Source organism: Acipenser ruthenus, chromosome 15, assembly GCF_902713425.1.
Source record: "Acipenser ruthenus chromosome 15, fAciRut3.2 maternal haplotype, whole genome shotgun sequence".
NCBI lineage: Eukaryota > Metazoa > Chordata > Actinopteri > Acipenseriformes > Acipenseridae > Acipenser > Acipenser ruthenus.
In genome coordinates this window covers 33,175,797-33,195,926 of record NC_081203.1, presented here as the reverse complement: position 1 = coordinate 33,195,926, position 20,130 = coordinate 33,175,797, and the positions used below count along the sequence as shown (strand labels likewise).

At 37.7% G+C, this 20,130-nt stretch overlaps 2 protein-coding genes across 6 annotated transcripts in view; one reads left to right on the top strand and one right to left on the bottom strand.

Annotated features, from left to right (window-relative positions):
• The window catches only part of LOC117419801 (transcription factor IIIB 90 kDa subunit-like), an 80,336-nt gene that overhangs the window by 22,387 nt on the left and 37,819 nt on the right, over window positions 1-20,130 (top strand). For 2 of the 3 annotated variants that reach the window (XM_058988003.1, XM_058988002.1), the window contains exons 5-8: window positions 5,826-5,857; window positions 7,744-7,816; window positions 15,805-15,954; window positions 17,069-17,162. In XM_058988003.1, the coding sequence (XP_058843986.1) occupies window positions 5,826-5,857; window positions 7,744-7,816; window positions 15,805-15,954; window positions 17,069-17,162 (349 nt within the window). The remainder of the gene's footprint in view (window positions 1-5,825; window positions 5,858-7,743; window positions 7,817-15,804; window positions 15,955-17,068; window positions 17,163-20,130) is intronic. The other variant, XM_058988004.1, reaches the window with a different exon arrangement.
• Window positions 8,710-13,175, bottom strand: LOC117422264 (BTB/POZ domain-containing protein 6-B). 3 transcript variants are annotated; one of them, XM_034037043.3, is made up of 5 exons: window positions 13,045-13,175; window positions 11,163-11,457; window positions 10,673-10,763; window positions 10,352-10,470; window positions 8,710-10,146 (listed from the first exon to the last, which is right to left on the bottom strand). In XM_034037043.3, exons 2-5 carry the CDS (start codon window positions 11,366-11,368, stop codon window positions 9,114-9,116), a joined length of 1,449 nt encoding a protein of 482 aa, XP_033892934.1. In that variant the 5' UTR covers window positions 11,369-11,457; window positions 13,045-13,175; the 3' UTR covers window positions 8,710-9,113. The 3 variants fall into 3 exon arrangements, with proteins under 3 accessions (XP_033892934.1, XP_033892933.1, XP_033892932.1); XM_034037042.3 differs by lacking the exon at window positions 13,045-13,175 and adding an exon at window positions 11,747-12,379; XM_034037041.3 differs by lacking the exon at window positions 13,045-13,175 and having other exon boundaries at window positions 11,163-12,381.

The window sequence follows — 20,130 nt, the reverse complement described above, 5'->3', positions numbered from 1 at the left end:
TTTTCATGTGTGATCATTGTTTACCAGGCTTACTAATGAATGTAACTTTTTTCAACCACGTGGGCCAGTCTTGAAAAGAGTCTTAAAAGCTCAGGTTTTAGAAATGACCACAAGAGGCAGGATTTGGTGTGTAGACGTTTTCTGTTTACTTAACGAAGTAAAATGTGCAATGAAATTATTTTTTATATATATATATATATATATATATATATATATATAAAACAGCAAAATACTACAAATATATGATAATATGTATTATCATGCAATAACTGTAAAACATATTTAAAATCTAAAATTACAATACATGTTTTGAACACTTCAAACTCTATGCAACTTAATACTGTCACCTTACCTAGAGGTATAATTCCCTGTGGTTTTGTTTTAAGATAATTTAACCTCCTTTTCCTGTTTTAGTATATTTTTGGGAGAGATCCACGGTAGAGGTTTAAAAATAATATACTGTGAATAATATAATGTATCAACTTTTTTTAAATTTTATTTTTAAATGTCACACTGTACTGGAAGACCTTGCACTTAATCAATCTATGTGACTTCTGTTGCCCTCCATGATTGCCCTCTACTAAAATATTTAGGGAAGCTAGTGCTTGAAGTGAGTGTTCTTGAAAGATGAGACCCCCCTGTGAGAGCACACCTCTTCTGTTTGCTTGGTTTAACGCTGTGTTTTGTAAAATTGATTTCGGGGTTTATGCTTAAGGTGGGCCCGTACATCCATAGTAAGCAGCTTCTTGTAATAGTAAGTATTATGACTTGAGCTACCTGTGTGTTTTTTTGAGGCAGCTCAGCTCAAAATCATTGCCCTCTTCTTCCAGCTATTACAGGATTTTAGATCTGCCATAAGGTACTTGTCTCATATTGGTGTAGTATTACAGGCTTATTCATTTTGAGCTTTTCCCCATTCAGATGTGCCAGAGCTAAGCAGATGGAAATAATGTTTCAGAATATGATCAAAAAAAGTTAGAAAAAAGAAGACCATTTATATTTTAATTTTTTATGAAAATGATTTGCAATGCAGAGTTTTTTTTTTTGCAGTTGACAGCATTATCCTGCTATTACTCTGCAAAGATGTACATTTGTGCCAGCCTGCATTTACAGTACTAGTCTTTGTGGTTAACTGTTTCTTTAATGTTCGTGAGTGGAACAGGCCCTTTTCTGATCCTTTTAATGTTGTAGTTAAGAGCGCTCTTCTACCCTTCTACTTCTGACGAGAGGGAGGAACAAAGGCACTCATTTGCAGTTGTTTCTGTTCCCAAGAGGCTGAGACATGGAAGAATAAAATGTTTTATTATTAATACTGACTCTGGCCCTTCAGTGGCATTGCATTTATTCTCACAAGAGTTTATATTGTGTGCAATGACAGTCAGAATGTATTCTTTGTAAACCACAGCAAAAAAAAGTGTTTATGCAAGATTTGCAAACACAGTGATTTATAAATTACTATACAGACTTGGAAAGGGGTGAGATTCATATCTATATTATTGTATTTATAAGTGTTCCTTTTTATTTTTTTATTTTTTTATAAAAATCAGATGGCAGCTGTTAAGGAAGTAGTCATGGACCAGATGTTTTTGCATAAAGACGACCATGGATTGGTTCATATTTTAAACCTTTTATCTGTGGAGGAAGTCCTGTGCACCTTACTGGTTTGTTTGTTTGTTTGCTGGCTGTGTGTTTTTGTACTTCTGGTAAATAATAAGATTATTTGACAGCTTTGCTCAATACAGCCGTTTGCCTGTATTGCTAATGTATTGATTGTGCCATGCATTTTACTCGATGGTTAAGCTACTATGGAAAATGATGTTCACTGACCTTTCAGCTTTTTAAGCAAGAAGAAAGAACATTGTAAGATCCAGGCTTTTATGCTGTTGAGTTTTAATATTTCATGAACCCCTGTTGATTTTTTTTTTTTTTGAGGGGTTCTGTTGTTTGCGGTGGATGCTTTGTAGGAGGTAAATGGTTAAGGGATATAGAAAACAATTCTTTTTCTTTTAAACATGCATATTGCACTTCGGAAGTCTGCTGAACTAGAGGTCCCCTTAAATTATGTATAAGCAAGCCATTACAGTAGGGCTGCAGTATTTTCCACAGAAACCTTAATCTGCAGTTAAATCTGAGTTACTTGGTATGCATGATTTTAAAATCTCTATTTTCTCTTCTGCACAACAATTTCCCCACAAGAAGATTTTATTTAGAATTTGTTAAGCTAATAGGCAAAATATTACAGCAAATCTAAATGCATTTTAATGATGTCATTCGTTGCTGCTTCGGTTCATAATGATCACGAAATAAGGTTGTTCAGAAAATTAGCTAGATTCTGTACAAATCTCTGCTCATGACCATTAAATAGCCATAGATTTCTCCCTGATATGTGAACATCCAGTAATTGGTTATTCTATTGGCAAAAAAAAATTCTTTTAAATAACCATTATCTTTTTAAACCAGCTTCATTTTCCGTTGACAGACGTGACTAATTAATTATACAGCTCATTCCGAACATGCACAATGAGTTCTCAGCATTTCTTATGCAAACTGATATGTTACCGACTACTGAGCATCATTTACTGGAAAAACTGAAGAAATATATGGCCAAGCAATTTTATATGAGGGGGGTGGAAGTAACCCTTTCCCAGCACATTGTTAGCTGGCCTTAATTCCAGATTTTGTTATATATCTATATTTATATCTATGTCTATCTCTTCAAGCAGAGAATATTTCAAAACATTCATACAGTACCAAATACCGCTGGCAGGGTGTAATCTGTCCGGAAGCAGCGTTCGCATCTCGCGTTTTCCACAACAGAAGTCGTGGGGGGTGCGGGGGGGGGGGGTTCAATCTGCAAAAAAATAGTGTTTGGGTCACTTACTCAATTCATATTTCAGTAAAGGTAGAATATGAAGATTAGCTCCGACTATTCAACTGAAAAATCCCCGGGCAGGGTGGATATAATGATTAATGCACAAAGTAAAATGAGGGCTGATTCAGGGAGAGTAATGGTGTGTGGTGGGGCATTAACAATACTCCAACTTGCATCAAAAACATGCGGTATAAGGCTGCTTCTGTCAATTCACAGACCAACCTAATACCCATGTTGCTGTACGAAACACTCTGCAGGACAATACACTGTGTTGTAAAAAGAGGGATTTCATGTATAGATAGCTCTGTACACTGGTTTATAAAGTAAGGTCACCTTTAACAGTATTGTGCCTACAGGGATCCCCCCCCCCCCCTCCCTTTTTGTTTGAAATACTAAAGTTCACATGATCTAATATAAGGAAGCTCCTTAGGCAGATCTGGGAGATTCAAGTAAATGGGATTTTGGATCAGTGCAGAAAAATCAATTCCTGAAGTGCAGAAAAATCATTGATTTTTAAAAAAAAAAAAAAAAAAAAAAAATACATATCCTACTCATTGTAACCTGGCTTTTGTATATTCTGTTACTTAGTGGAGTGAAAACATTTTGTAATTCTGTAATGCCAAGTAACATTTTGCATGAAAGGCAGTTTGCAATAAGTGTGTAATGTATGATAAATGACTGATTTTAATTATTTGCAAACAATACTAAAGTAGCTAATGTGTCAATTGAATTCCTTACCAGTAACGGATTACAGTACGCTATGCTTTTAATGTAACCTGTCATGCATGATTCCTTTTTAACAACTTTTTAAGGAGAAAAGGATTTAGGTTTTGCTGAGCAAATCTGAATCGATATTTCTGAAGCTGAGCTATTAGGTTTTGTTAATTGCTTGTTTTTTATGTAGTGTTGTTGACGGGAGGCACATTTTGACCTTTCCTAATGTGTTAATAACTTGCCCAATGGGGGACGAGTGAATTGCCTCTCTGGGTTGAAGATCTCGCGTCGTTTTCCCTGAAAAAAAGCTATCCTTGCTAAACAATCCTTCTTTCCCCCATGTGTATCGAATCCTGATAATCCCATTTGTGCATTACTACTCCGTTTAAGGTAATTTTCCTACTTTGAATCCATTTTAATGTGATTAATGTGAGCACCAACATTAATCAATATCATTTATTATCACATATCGTAATACAAAATAACACATTGAAGCTGTTTTAAAGATGGTGCTCCCTCAAAACAGTTGACACAAAGTAGTATGAATGACCTTAAAATGAGCAGAATTGCATAAGTGGGCCTGCATACCGTACAGTAGGATTTGAGACATGGAAATAATGAAGCCATAAGCAAGTTCATTTCTGTAAAGATTTTTTCCTCTGCTGACATTCCCATGACTCTGCACTGCATCTGGCCCTTTATTTCTAGACAGGGCTCTGTACGAGGGTTTTAACGATAAACTGGGATTAGCGTTGAATATGACCTTGCGTTGTAATGTTTTTGAATGTATTCAGAACACCTCTAATGCCTCAACTATTGTTAGGTTTGAGCTTTCATTAACTTATGAGCACTCTTAAATAATGTGGCTGTCATCCTGTTGTTGAGTTATGAAAAGGTGTTTTGTGATAATAGAGAATGTGGAGAGAAAGATGTGATTTGTATAAATTAACATGATAAATAGGCTGAAATGTAAAAGTCAGATGGCTTTGCAAACTGATAAATTAGGCGGTGGAAATTGGACCGTTGGAATTTTTGATCAGCACAGTAGAATGAACCCCGTTCTTTGTCACATGCAGTACTTGTTCATCAAGCAGGGTTGTTATTCTGTGTTTAAAATATAAGATTGTTTGGGCTGTTGAAATATTTGCACAGTGATTCTTTTTTGAAGCGTGAATTCGTTTTGGGACTGCAGGTATCTAAAATGCAAGCACTATTTATTAAAACAGCTGGTTTTCTAGAAATAAGAACAGGATGTTAAAGTGCTTTGTGCTTGTCATACTGTAAGATAGGTAAACTGCATTTACAAACCTTACCCTTATAAAAGTGTACCGTGGTATTTTTGCATGGTGTTATACTGTACATTTACCACAGTTTACCCTTGTTTGCCATGTTTATTAAAATGCTTTACCATACCATACCATACCTTCGCTATGCTTTGTTACACTTTGCTATGTTTTAACCATGGTACACTTTTATAAGGGGTTTGGGCCAGCTGGTGAAAGAATCTCGGGTAATAAGTGATGGGTTTGGGGTTTTATTTTTCATCTTGACACACGAATCTTGTATTAATGAAAAACTGCACTAGACTTTCAAAACTGGGACAAACTGTTTAAGATATCAGCAACCACAGAATAGGGTGCTGCTTCGCTATATAATCAACCAATGAATCTCTTTTCTTGAGTTTAAAGCCCCCAAATAATGTGCTATGGAGCTCTTTTTAAAGTATATCATTTTTACAGTGACTTCAGATCATCTTATGTGGAATTTAGCAACCAGTAGATACCGTACAAAAGACCAGACATTTAAGTCCCCGATATGATTTCTATAGCTATGTGCCACTTTCATTAGAGTTTAGATTGGAGGGGGAATACAGTGTGAAAAGAACGTCTGTTGAGCGGTCTCTGTTAGGGTTTCAGAATGGCTATGACTTTACTGAAATTGAGGGCACTTATTTTCTCTATTTTAAAAACCACGAACATGGCAGCTCATTTGAAACTGCAGTCACAATTCTTTACATGTTAATACAAGTTGAGGGTTGTTCACTTTATTAGAAAATATCAGTTATTATATTTTAATACACTGATATTTTCTAGTGGTGTTGTTCTGTGAAGGTACTTTTAATAGTGCTGAATACCAGGTCAAATCGGAATAATCTTGCACCAGGCACTGCTACGCATTCAGTTCTTAGGATAATAGCTATGATAGTGCTAAACAATGCTGTTTTCTTTAACCACAGCAGATATGCTTCTTGATCTGAGTGACCTTTTACAGGTAGGTGTTTTTTTGGTTTATTTTCTTTTTGTTTCTTTATTTTCTTAAAATATTCTGTAAAACTGGGTTATTAAACTTACATATTTATAAATATGGTTCCGGGATTTCGATAGCCTTTGTGATAAAGATGGGTGTAGCCCCCTTGGGGTAAAAAGATATATTTGGTCTGGTTAAGCCAGCACGTGCTGTAGAACCATTCATACTGTAGGAATTAACAAGTGGCAGAAAGGAAGAGTTTCTGCTTGTCATTGAAGAAATTGCCAGTAGTCGATAACAGTTTTGAGTAGCACCAAGATAGGGTAAAGTATGGGGAAATGCCATCAAAATTGTCTTTTGTTATAAACCTTAATTTTAATGTGAAACACATTCGATGCCCAGTATACTGAATTTAACAAATAAATATGCAAATGCATTTCATAGCTAAATTAATATCAATGTGTGAAGTCAGCCTGCTCATGAAAGTTTAATATTGATACAAGCCAAGTTGAATAATGTAATGTAACAGGTAAAGTATAATAACAGTGACCTTCCATGTATGGGGTAAGGTGTGGTTTTGGGCATCTAATCCAATTACAATGAACCAGTTCAAACTGCTGCTAAACCCCCTCCCCTTTCGAAGATCAACCCCTCTCTCAATACTCCCCTTTCGAAGATCAACCCCTCTGTCAATACTCCCCTTTCGAAGATCAACCCCTCTCTCAATACTCCCCTTTCGAAGATCAACCCCTCTCTCAATACTCCCCTTTCGAAGATCAACCCCTCTCTCAATACTCCCCTTTCGAAGATCAACCCCTCTATCAATACTCCCCTTTTGAAGATCAACCTCTCTATCAATACTCCCCTTTCGAAGATCAACCCCTCTTATTACTCCGAATCTGTCCAAACACACTGCTCAGCCTGATCTATGTCGGCTCTTGCACTGAAATCTCAAGTTTCCATATTGCTAGCGCTCCGCCCTTTCTCTTCTATGCATGTTATGTAGATTTGGGTCATTCAAATGAGCGAAAAGTTAAAGGCCAAAGAACACTATTCTTTTCCTAAGATGGTGAGATTCACAGTGTCTTTTTTTATTATTTATCTGTTTAGAACAGCTGTGGCTGGATAAAATTAACTTTGCATTTGTCTGCAATTTTTAGTCTTAATAATTAAGCAGTGGGACATTTTTTTCAATGCAGCTGGTGCACAGTTTATTTTTATATTCCCAGCTGTCCCTTTGAGAGCAACGCCCTTCTAATTTTAGTATTTGATTTGAGCCACATACTTGGGCTTAGCCTAGGAACGCAGACCTCATTTAATAGACTACCAAATATTTCATGAATCCCTAGTAAGTAGCAGTGTATCAGCCAGATAGGCTGTTGTCCAGTCTCTGGCATGGTGGCTTAAAGACCTTGGTATGCTTGGGTTGTAATCTTCTGCACCCAAAGGTCATGAGATGGCTCTGAAGCCCTGTCAGGTTAGAATGTTAGATCCCCTAAACCTCTAGATTCCTCTGCCTTTTCTTAACCAGAAAAGAGCCCTCCCTTGATGATGATGTGGTGGGAATGGTCACTGGACAGAAGACCTTTTGCTCTTTAAATCCAAGGAATGCCTTTCCAGGAAAAAAAGTAGTTTTTGCATAATAAAGAAAACAAATTGGCTGAAGTACGCATTTCTTTTTTGTGTGTATACATAAAGAAACCGAGCATAAATATGTCCCCACGCTCCCTTGCTTCGTAGATATACAACACAAATCTTGAAGTGTCAACGACTCCTTTCCCAGAGTGGAATATTAATCTGATCTGTGAACCTTCCAGCTTCTGAGCAGCTCACTGCTCTGCATCGTGCAAGAACACAGTGCTGCCGCTGTGTTTGCTTTCTAACATGTTGTCTCTACTTCCTTTTGACAGGTCAATGTGTATGTTTTGGGAAAAACATTTCTTCTCTTGGCTAGAGAGCTCTGCATTAATGCTCCTGCAATAGGTAATAATGTATTTCTGACATTTCTAGTAAGTATTGTTTTTCAGTGTGGGTTCACAAGTGTCTGATTTTTAGCTTTTGCCAGGGTAAAGCATACTGTTGGAATATGAAGGATAAAATAACCTGTGTTACATTATCTGTGACATTCAATCATATGATTTCAATTTATGTTTATGGAAAAAAAAAAACAGTACTGCAATTGTATTGTTTATGTTTAAGGGACTGTATTTCAGAGACTACTAATGCGGCTACCATTTCATCTATCGGTGACTATTTGAAAAATAAGTTTAGGCTCCAAGTTTAATTTCTTTAATTTAACCTCTCAAGAATTTACAATTTTAGTAAACCCTGCAGCAATGTTGCTTTGATACATATATGCATGATAAATAAACACCACATTCATAGTTTAAACATTGTGGATATTGGGGGGTTATTAAATCAGTCAATGTTACAGCCCTATCCTTTTACCTTGAAGACCGAGTGGGAGGGAGGGATGGAGGGAGAACAGAACCCTGGGGCAGAATGTAAAAGGAGTTCTCCTACACTCAACTGTAGTTCACTTCAAAACGCCTAGAGGGCACTGTGCAACTAAAAACTTTATACATGAATATTTGTGTTTCTTTTTAGCATAGTCAGCTACTGTTTAGATGGGGTTGTGGGGGCTGTTAGTGCTGCTTGATAAATATATGTATTGGCCACTACAGTTCTAAACATTCAAAATTCTATAAGTAGATAGTAAATCCATCCTTTCATTGTTTTTCTAATGTAATTATTGGATTTTAAATGCAAACCTACAACATAGGTCAATGGAAGGCATACTGCAGTCCAAGCTTACCAGTGCATCTGCATTTTTTTTTAAAGTTTTGTCAAAATGATTATGAAAGTACACTCTAGCGTTTAGTCACATGAAAACGTTTATAATTTGCAGGTTCATAAGCTGCCCTCTAATACAGAACATTCTGTTTTGTCAATCAGCCTGTAAACAAATAAGCATTATTTTATATACAAAACACTACAGGGAATCTCCCACTAGAAGTGCAATACAGCTTTTTACATCTTACTGCCGTTTTTAATAATTAAATCAAATAACATTACATTATTTTTTAAATAAATAAAATAAGATTAAATTCAAGAGCATTCCTTCACTTAAAGTTTTGATAGCTGTTTTTTTGAAATGGTAACAGGTTTGCAGTGTGACATCCTCTTAATGCTACAATATTCAGAAGGCTTTTTTTTTTCTTCTTAATGTGCTTTACTAGCAGCAGTGGAATGCAGCAGGAGTTGTATGCAATTGTCCGCATCATGCATAGAAAATGAGTTCAGGTATTTGCCCCCCTTGTACACCTGTCCCATTGGTACTGTCTGACGAGCACTGGAACTGAAACGTCACTTTTCCACACTGAACTTCGGTCATCCCTTCCTGACCAAAGTAACTGAGTTCATTCCCATCCAGGATGCAGCTCACTGTGTAAAAGGTGTCCTGCTCCACCTGCACTGGGTGCTCAAACCACACCGAGAAAGTGCTGCTAGAGCCATCGGATATAAATGTAGTCAAATTTTGGGCAAGGACTGTCCCTTGGCGTTTGAGTTCAATTTTGACGCTGTACTCCGCCTTGCCACCGCTCGAGCCGTACAGTCCGAGTCCTGCGATGAAGATGCGCTTGTCAACAGCAAACTGGATGCTGTCGCAGCGGCCCCGGTATCTCCACTGATTGCTGCGGTATGCCGAAGACTGGAACCTGTGGCACTTCTGAGGTGCCAGCCCTTTCCTCTGTGCCAGGGGAAACTCCAGTGTGGGCTTATTTGAGGCTGTGTACCATAAGAAAATATTGTGCGTTTCTTCAAGAGTCAGGATGTCTGATTGAGCTGCTCCGTTTGCAAACTCCTCCAGTGTCATGGTTGGTATTCGAACCAGGTACAGGGCTTTCCCCAGAACATTGCGCTTGTTCCTTGTCGTGACCACCAGCCCTTGCCTTTTGCACTCCGCCACGGCCCAGTTCAAAACTGCGTCGAACACAACCACCTCTTTAGTGTTGAGCGTTTCTCGCGTCAGGATGATCTCCAGAGTCTGTTGGTCTATCTCACAAAAGCCCTCTGATTTGAGAGAGAGCTCTGCCTGGGCATCGATCACCTCCCAGCAACGCTGGCTGAGCTCCGGCTCCTCAAAGAGCCTGCTCTGAGACAGCAACACACAGGCGTTCTTTGCCTCCAGGCTGGTCTCCAGGAAATTCACGCAAGCTTTTGCCAAAGCAGGCACAATATATTTTTTGGCAGCATACAAAGTGGCCAGCACTGTGTCCGCTTCCAGATCAATTTCATCGCTGTACATATACCTGAAAAACAAATGAGGGGGAAAAAAAATATATAATTTTTTTTTTTAAAGCAACAGATTGAATAACTTGTGCATTTTACAGTCCAAAAGGTAATTAATATTTTATTAAGTTTGTAAAAAAAAAAAGTAAGATTTTGTATGGGGGGGGGGGGGTTGATTCAGAGGTCTATTTTGATGGTGGGTCAGCTTTAAAAATGCAAACTTACTTTAAAAGTATCAAGAAAGCAGCATGTTCCACATCTGGAATATGGATTTCTGATTTGTCCTCTGCAAGATCCCCATAAAACATGGCACAGAAAACTGAGCTGCCCACTGCCAGAACATACTGCAAGGTAAAGAGAACCACATTAGACATAAGAACGAATTCTCCTTCAGCACAGTGAAATGTTTTCAGCACATGTGTATAACTACATCTGCCACAAATTACATGTAAAGCTAGATAAATAAATAAGTAACTGCTCATTAGGAGTACTGTTTCTAGCTGTGAAAAAGATCTGGAAGGACACCTTATTTCTTACAAAACGTACCTTGTGTGCTGGCACTTTCTCAGAGCTACCGGGTGGACCCACAATAAAATGTATATCGGCCATGAGTTCGTTATTGAACATTAAGGCATTCCTAGAAATCAGAATAAAACAGTACCTCATGATCATGCATTTGTAAACGTGCTTTAGGTTAGCTACACTTAGAAATCTATAACGCTAAACAACTTCCCATTAACGTGATTAAACTGGGAACATGTTAGCTGCCAAAATAAATCAAAGTACAGTGAGATGAGAGGAGATACATTTTTTCTAATCCTTAATGTAATTTCCATTAATTGCAAAATAATAATTTTGAAACAATCTTTTGCTTCTGGGAAGTTATTATACTTTAAAACCTATTACAGCAGTTCTAAAAATTCAGAGGAAAAAAAACGAGCGACTGGAGTTTAGGGGGCAATGCATGCACTATTTTCGGATTTCTCCGAGTCAGAGCGGAGCAATACTATATTAAACCACACTGATCCCAGCCTACCTTTCCCTTAAGGTGGGGTGGGAAGATTGCCAGTTGGCAGTCTCGACGTTGTTGTTGTTGATGTTTTGCTGTGCCGCAGCTGTGGTGCAGGGTGTAACAGTGTGGTTAACCGGGACGATGCTCTTCTTGGTGTTTGTAGTCACTGTAGTGCCGTTGCTGTTGGGGAGATTGGTGTTTGTGCTAACAGGGTACAGCTCTGCAGCCATCTTCTTCTTCAGAGACAGAGTTACAATCTCATAGCATACTGGCAGCGTGCTGTTGTGTTTAACACCCTTTTTGGACTTTTTCAAGGTTTCTGGAAGTAGAAGGAAAAAAGTCAAACACTTCATGATCCTGTCATGAAGGCAATCTGGAGGCACTGACATCAGCAACAACTCCGTGAAACCCAAAAAATACAGACGTGTTAGTAGGCTATTAATTAAACAACAACAAAAAAAAACTTTTAAAAATAACTCCCTTTTACATCATTGCCAAAGGAAGCAACATTGAGAACAGCATGGTTAAAATCCCTTTCTCGAAGAGCGGTGTTTTTTTAAATGTAGTTTAAAGAATTGTGGAGAAAAAGAACATATTTATTTACCAACCCTGTATGAATTTGAACAGCAGCATTAATATATCCTCCCGAAATTATGCAGCGATGTTTATGAACTGCTCCTTGAAGAACGTAAATATCGCATATTTTCCTCCCCGAAAGAAATCTCACTGATATATCGGTAACAAATGTCATTGATTTCCCCCTAAATAAGGATCCCAGCACGGGTAGCTCGCGTTGTTTAATTCCTAGTGTTTCTCCTAAAGACTCTATATCCAAAATAAGAACCCGTTTCACTCCAGTTGGCGTCCTGAAGAAATGATTGAAGTTACAATAACATACGCTTCGCTTCTCTTCGGTGGCTGGTGCTGCTGCTCGGTTATTTCTGTTTAATCCGCGAGGACGTCCAGCTTTTTGTTAACAAATCATCTTGAAACTGCCTTTACGTCAGAAGCCTGAATCCTCCCACCCTTATCTCACTCCTCCTTTCACTAACACAATACGTTGCAAGCGATCTCAAAACAAACCCTTTGCAGCTTTCTTTAAAATGCAATGGTTTGTACGTCATCGCACCTGCAGCCACCAATGACAAAAGACAAAAGCAGGACTAGTTTTATAAATGTGAATTAAAATCGTAGCGGAGGTCTAATTTGCGTGTCAATCTGGCACCCCCCACTCCCATATGAAATAAATAAATAAATAAAACCACTTCCGTTCCCCTGTATTTTTTGTTCTAGCTTTTTTTTTAAAATGTTGCATTCAAGAAAGGGAAAACAGCGTAAAGTTCGATTCCCCAGTGCTTGTAAAATAAAAATTACCCCCCCCCTCCGCCCTCCCAAAAGCAAACAACTTTTACACCAGTTTTAAATATGTCCCAGAATCTTGACAATTTTCAGTATTAATGCCGTAATCCTTTTTTGTATTATTCCTTGACTGTTTTAAAAGCATTACTCCAGGTTGTTGCTCTGAATGGCTCAATAAACAGACGCGGTTTTAATTAGATTTCATGAAGTAAACCTCAACTGCTGTGAACCAGACACGTAATCACTGTACGCTCCTTTAAACCATAATCATGTTTTATTTTTTTCTTTTATTTTTTTAAAGGCATTCGTTTACTATACATAACGTTGTTTTAAAACAATAACACATCAACAGTAACAAATTACAATAAAAACAGTTAACGAGACGAAGTGTATTATAGCATACATCAACACAGAACGCTTATATCCCTACTGACTTCCTGCTGTGGTCGGGTTAACGCACCAACATCACCGTTTCATTCAATCGGTTATTAATTAAAAAATTAATAAATAAACACACAACACACCGCGGATTGATGTAATGTTGTACCTGTTTGCTTTAATAGGCGTCCTTTCACAGAAATATAGACGTTAAAGTTTGCATTTGAAAATCCTCAGTGGAGCCAGAATCCATGATACAAGTGGAGCTAGGAATGAGAGACGGAGGGGGTTGGGCTGACACATATCATGTTTCAATGCTGAATTTCTTACTTTCCAACAGAGGGCCCCGGTGCTAGAAAATGAAGCGTTTGCGTAGGTTTAAAGGCATCGTAAACCATTTAATCTGCTCAGGGTTTTCCAAAGGAAGGACAACGAGATTAGATGTATCATTTCCTTTTAGCCTATTCGTTGCCATAATTACAAACTCCGAATGAACGAATAGCTTTTAATATAGTTGCAGTGTTGGAGTTACACAGGGACATGATCCATACATTGCGTTTATTCAGGACCAGATACATCTCGGTTGATTCAGACAAGGAGAAATAAACAACATACTGTTACACATTAATATAAGTTCTGTAAGAAAGACATTAATAATATCACTCCACATGGGCAGTCACGTTAGATACAAACTATATGGAGGTCCATATTTTTTTATCGGCATTTTGCATTGTTTTAATTGTAAGGTGACCATATGGCTCTGTGTTCAGCGGGACAGTTTGGGATAGTTCAGGCTTTTCAATTCACAACCCAATGCATTCTGGTAAGCGTAGTCCTGCTTCTCTTAAAGGTAAGAATGGTACCTGAGACAGGTAAAACGTACCAGAACTAGTTGTAACAAGTTGTAAATCCGGTCTTGTAATTTATTTGGTCTATACTAGCACATAAGCAGTATTTTTACAGTGTCTTTGTTTTAGCTAATCTTAAAACCTACTGAACTGACCTATTTAAAATATATTGTTTCTATATTGGTCCACTTCTCAGGACAGCTAACTGTGGTGAAAGGCAAGTCCTATCTCAAACCACAGTGTAGTGCTACTGACATTTTGGGTTTGTGGGTCAAAAGTTAATGTCGTTAACCGCCCAGTGTGGAACTATGACAGTTCACATTATAGCACTACATTAAAAAAAAAAAATACAATAAAATACTGCTGCCCTGTATTTTAATTCAGGGTGTAAGTAACTAGTAAGAAATGAGAAATGTTGTGTTTATGTGCAGGAGGTTTTGTGGTAGGTGTTCCATTTCGCTGACCCCTAATCCTCCCGATTGTCCAGGAAGGACAGGCTGTTGTATAGCTGAGTGAAAGCCTGGGGGCTTGCAATTGAAGCTCCCAAAAGTCTCCTCCCGAACAGCAACCAGCTGCTGCATGAAAAAAAAAGGAAAAAATGCCGATAAAGTTTTTCCATCCTCCACCCGAAAGAATCAGTAGGGAGGGGGAATCTTTGCTTCAACTATGATCTGAATCTCTGTCGCATCTCTTTGTAGAGTTCCAGTTCCCAGGCTTGTGGCCAAATTTGGAATTGTATCTCATGACCTCAACAGAGGATTACAATTTGCGCATCAGCAAGCTGAGCCAGTGCACCAGCTGAATCTTGGCAGCACAGTAAATGCATTGAGTAAGAGACGACCAGCACTTAGTGCAGCTTGCTGTGTAAAGCAGATGAGATGTTCTAGTTTGGCACCCCTGTCCAGGCACCCACGTACTGTGTGCTTGGAAGTCTACTGCTTTTGCCTCGTTCCACATAGCTGTCATACTGGGTGCAGAATCACAAATGCAAAATAGGTATTGCGTCTAATTTGGTTTATCCAATAAGAAAACTATTTATAAGCTGAACCGATTTACTTAAGCATGAACTAATGATCCTATAGTTTGTTTTTTAAATCCCAAATAAATGTACAGTGAAGCATTCAAACTTAACAAAGTTTACCAGCTAGAATAATGTATCTTTTGTGTGATGCTTTAGAGGAGAGGAATAAGTATGTTATCCTCCGTTAGGATCCTTTCATCTTGTTTATCAAGATAGAGAATACTGGCTTTTGTTGTGCAGCTGGGACCATCTGGGTATTAATTTGATTAGTAGTTTGAACAGGAAACCCTTCCACACATTGAGTTTGCCAAGGAAATTGACTTGAGCCTAAGGAACCTGTTCTTGCACATCCTCGGTTAAGTGATAAAGAAATCAGAGGAAGTTCTGAAAATGAGGATGAGAGGATGGGGCTCCCTTCCCAGGGCTTGCTTTTATAGGTTGCTTTTTTTAATCATGATGCCGAGCAAACAGAGTAGAAGTTAATATGGAAACTGATCATCCAGATGTGTGTTTCGGTGGTTTCAGATTATTCTCTGGCCTGCAAAACACACATTTTTCAGAACGATGTTAAAAAGCAACTTTGAGTGAGTGTCACTAGTTTTGGTTGTGTTAATACTTTAATAACGAGTGCATTTAATGTAATATTTAAAAGAGACATTTAAAATATGAACACATAAATGTCTGATTTTATTTATTAGTTATTTCTTTTTATTGCCCCCCAATGTTGTCTTTTTAACTAGAATACACGTTTTAGGCTTGAGCCGTGAAAATCTGAAACACCAGAGCTGGATAACTAGTATTTCATATTTCTTTAAAGTCTCCTGCGTAGTTTTTATGTTAGTTCTGATTAGTATTCATCCTCATGACTGCTGTTTTCAGCTTTTCCTTTGTACAAGTTTAGCCATGACCCGAATATAGAACTAGACTTTCATTATTCGTGTGGTCTTTCAGATGTTTTCATGATTCTTTACCCTGCATATATGAAACCTTCATTCAATTGAATTCCCACAATACAAATGTTTTGATTTTTCTCCTTTCCCTCCCTTGTTTGTGCCCGTAGACCCATGTCTGTATATCCCTCGCTTTGCACACATGCTGGAGTTTGGAGATAAGAACCACGAGGTGTCAATGACTGCTCTGAGGTTATTGCAGAGGATGAAGAGAGATTGGATGCACACGGGGCGCAGGCCATCAGGACTCTGTGGAGCAGGTATCCCACAGAGGGGTCATTACTGCAGCCTTTAACCTTTGCACGCCAGGAAAGGGGTTTTCTGAATGGGATTCCTGAATCTCTTGCTGAAGCCTAACATATATTGTAGATGCATGAAACATAAATGCTTCATTTTTTAAAGTGTAGAAATACAGTATTATGATGACGGGTGAAATAACATTTTTGACATTTTTCCATGATGCCCCTGTTAGTCATATCCAGTTATGCTTATGTTTTCTCAATACATTTCCAGTTATAGTCCTGTGCTGTAGTTACGCAGCACTTGCACGAAGTTTCCTGTCAAAGTTTCTTAAAGCTTCATTATATGTCTTGCATAAATGTCTTTATGTAGTACAGAATGTGGTTTTGCTTTACATGTCTTGCTAAGGGCTGTTCAAAAGTACAGTTATATAATAGCATTCATTCCCTGTGCATTGGCTTAATGTCCTGCTTTGTGTTCTCTTGCCAGACTTTCACTAGAATTTGGATGGGGAAGTATTTCCTTGTGCCAGTAATCTTGTCTCAAGAGATGGCAATACAGCTATCAGCCTATCCAAAAATCATACATAAGAATGCTTTAAAAAACAAACACATTGTGTGGGTGTGTGGGTGTGGGTGTGTGGTCTGTGTTTTACTACTATTGTACATTGTAATGTGAATTGTTCTTGCCACTGTTCGTTTTGTTATTTGCTCTACCAAAGTCAGCAACAGCAAAGAGTGAGAATTTGTTATTACTTTACCATTCTATCAAAAGGAACTGTTCTTTTATCTTGTGGAAGTGGGATAATATATAAATAAATTATATATATATATATATATATATATATATATATATATATATATATATATATATATATATATATATATATATATATATAATCACTTCTGGACTTCAGTGCAATGCTAATATGCTTCCCCACCTCGCTTCCCCAAAGTCAGCCTTATGAGGATATCCAGATGCTGTGGACAATCATGTCGTCAAAGAATTTAAAAACATTTTAATTCCCAGGCTGTTCATATCCCTCAAAGCAATACATATTAAGATTGACTTTTTTCCCTCTTTGTTTTAACCAGTGTTTTTTGAAATGTTGTGGTTTTTTTTTTTTTGCCACAGCCCTCCTTGTAGCCGCCAGGATGCATGAATTTCGTCGTACTGTGAAAGAAATTATTCGAGTAGTCAAGGTTTGTGAGTCTACTCTAAGGAAAAGGTGGGTGGGGTTCATTCCTCTCTGTATTCCTGTAAGGTCTTTGACATTAGTGCTAAAAAAACCCCCACAGAAACATTTTCCATAAAATACTAACCTCCCAACCCTTCCTGATTATAACCAGATTTTGTTTTTCTTTTTTTTTTCTCTCATATCTGAATTTAAGTTTACTCAATCTTTGTTTCAGTTATTATGTAACAGCAGTTCCAGCTAATAAGCAACAGACAGTATTTCAAAACCATAAGTCCACTGCAGACAGATCTACATGGGAGCCCAGGAAGATTAAATGCCACAGGACTGTGCATATAGATATTTCTAAAAGGTTTAATAGAATGCACATGGTGCTGCTGTGCCATTGGCTAGATAAGCCACTCATTGACTAGATAGGATATGGAATGCTTGTACATTTTGGAAGCACAACTCAAGCAGAACATAATACTAGGACATATTAGTTTTTCAGCCTCTTCACCGCTTCATTAACTATAACCAGCAGCCTTGTAAACGCAAATTGTTTCAGAAGGTTCCTGCGGTAATTATTTATGACCTATATTAATTCCAATTGATTTATACAACATTGGATAAACTGTTACTGTAATGATAAATGTTCTGGCTTTCACTGGGCTTCTGTAAGGAACTCCGTTTCCTTCTGTAAGAGCCTAGAGGCCACTCTGGCAGACAGCAGTAGTTCTTTCTCAGGCCAAGCACAGCCTGAAGCTTCCCAGCTAGAGAGAATAACTGATTTCAGTTTACCAGAGGTGGACAAGCAGCTGTTAGCAACCCCAACATGGCGAATTGAAACTGTTTCAACCCATGTCTCATAACATCAGGCAATAGTTGCTGAAACAATCCGTGCCTTATTCAGAATGCAGACTTCTTTTTATACCCCCTGGAGATGGGATATGGTGAGGTCTCGCTTTAAAGATACAATTGTGCTGAAACTTTTTTTTAAATGTGTTGGCAGTATTTCATTTTTTTACTTATCCAGTCTTGATAAAACTCTGCTGTGAAATTCTTTGCTTCAAGTTAAGTAGAGTATCAGATTCTGTGGAATCTCTCTGTGCACTTGCATTTTTACATGTACTGTACATACAGTGGATGTAGGTAATGGAGATCATTCTGCAATTGATTTTGTTTGCTACTGACAAAGTGTCCTCATTTTGAAGCCATGTGTACATATTACTAACTTTACAACTAATTGCATATGTAGATAGATCAGATTCCGACTTCTTATTTTCAGTGTTGAAATTACTGTATTTGTCTGTATAATGATACCCTTTACTTTTACATGTGACCTGAAATTGCAGAGCCATTCCTACATTTGACAGGGACGGATGTTATTAACATAACATTTTATAATTCCATGATACAGTAAAAAGTGATCTGTGGCTTTTCTTAACAGAAATCAATAATGCGTCTGTAATATTTATTTCCTCATAAAGCTAATTACTGCACTATATTTTGTACTTTTACAATGAGCATATTTAAGAATTAGAAATATATTTGTATTACCGGTAAGCAATTTAGAGACCTACCAAATCATGCATTCGCTCTGTAATAAGACTACATCAAATTAAGTGCCTACTTCATCATTTCAGGGATTCAATATCCATTTAGACACATGTAGACTGTCTGAACATATCTTTTAAAAGGATTGTGCACCTCTGCTTTCGGTATTAAAAATGGGATTGGATGGGCATGTAGACTGATGTGCCCCTCGTCTGCTGAGAGGCTAGTCCCGTCAAGGCAGACTTGAGGCATGGCTGCAGGCCCGATTTGATAAAGTCACATTGCCATGTCCATGCTTTTCAAGTTCACCAAAAATCCATCCCTGTGCATTTTTTTATTAGTTGAGTGCAAGCTATACAGAGCAGTGTAATGAATATTTAATTTCTTTCAAGCGTAAAACCTTTGGAGAAACACCAAAATGTTTATTTATGAAAGATACATTTTTTAAAATTTTCTTCAGGAAAAAACAAACAAAAGAAAAAACGCCTTTGTGAAAGGCTGTACGCCGAGGTAAAACGAGCCACAAATGCAGTTTTGTGTTTGTACCTGTTTGAGTGAAGAGCTGTTACTTCTGCTTTTATGCTCTTGAATTGAAAGGTTGACGGAGCACATTTCAGATAAAGTGACAGCATTGATTATTTATCCTGGCAGAAACTGAATGAAACAGCTGAATCACTCGCTGTGAGAGCAAAAAAAAAAAAATGTTTTGGACTGGATCATTACTGAATCAGAAAGAGTTAAATTAGAGTTTCTAAAGTGGGTCCCAAGTGAGCCCTTTTGCGTGGGTTTTTAAACCCCTTGGTGGTAAACACGCATACTGTGTGTTATATGACCCCTTGTTGCCCGTTGCCTGTTTATGACGTTTAGATTTTTAACAATACACACTAAAATAACTAGATGCCTTTGATCCAGGTTTATTAAAAGGCTGTAAATGAATGATGAAAAGCATGTGGTTACATACAGTTCCAAGTTGCTGTTGGCATCTGAATATTTTTTGCAGTTATTACATTGTAACATGCCAGCAAGTTCAGTACAAGGAGTTTATAAAATTCATGTTCAGCAGGCCATGCGGTATATTACCAAAAAGTTTGCTCATAGCATTTGTCTTTTTTTTCCTATATTCTCACTCTCAACAATGAACTTCTTTTTTGAAATTAGCTGGGCAGGCACGAGCCTCACCTCTACTGTGACTGCCAAATAGGACATTTCCACTTTTGGTGTTTTTTGTTCTACTAAGCTTAACACAGAACACTTACATAGTATGACATCATGTACCATTGCTCATCTGAACAATGACGACATCTCCAGGATATCGCTGCTTTTTAACATGATCAGTACATGTTTTAATAAGTCAGCCCCTTTGCCTTGAAGGAGGTCACGCTAACAAGACATGTCTGTGAGTGCAGTTATCTTTAGTGTGGAGTTAATTAGTCTTTATATATATATATATATATATATATAATAT

Coding starts and splice junctions, on each gene's coding strand:
- LOC117422264 (XM_034037041.3), bottom strand. CDS start 11,527: ATGTCAGTGCCTCCAGATTGCCTTCATGACAGGATCATGAAGTGTTTG. Junction 10,764..11,162: donor CACCCCACCTTAAGGGAAAG/GTAGGCTGGGAT, acceptor TCTGATTTCTAG/GAATGCCTTAATGTTCAATA. Junction 10,471..10,672: donor AGAAAGTGCCAGCACACAAG/GTACGTTTTGTA, acceptor TTTACCTTGCAG/TATGTTCTGGCAGTGGGCAG.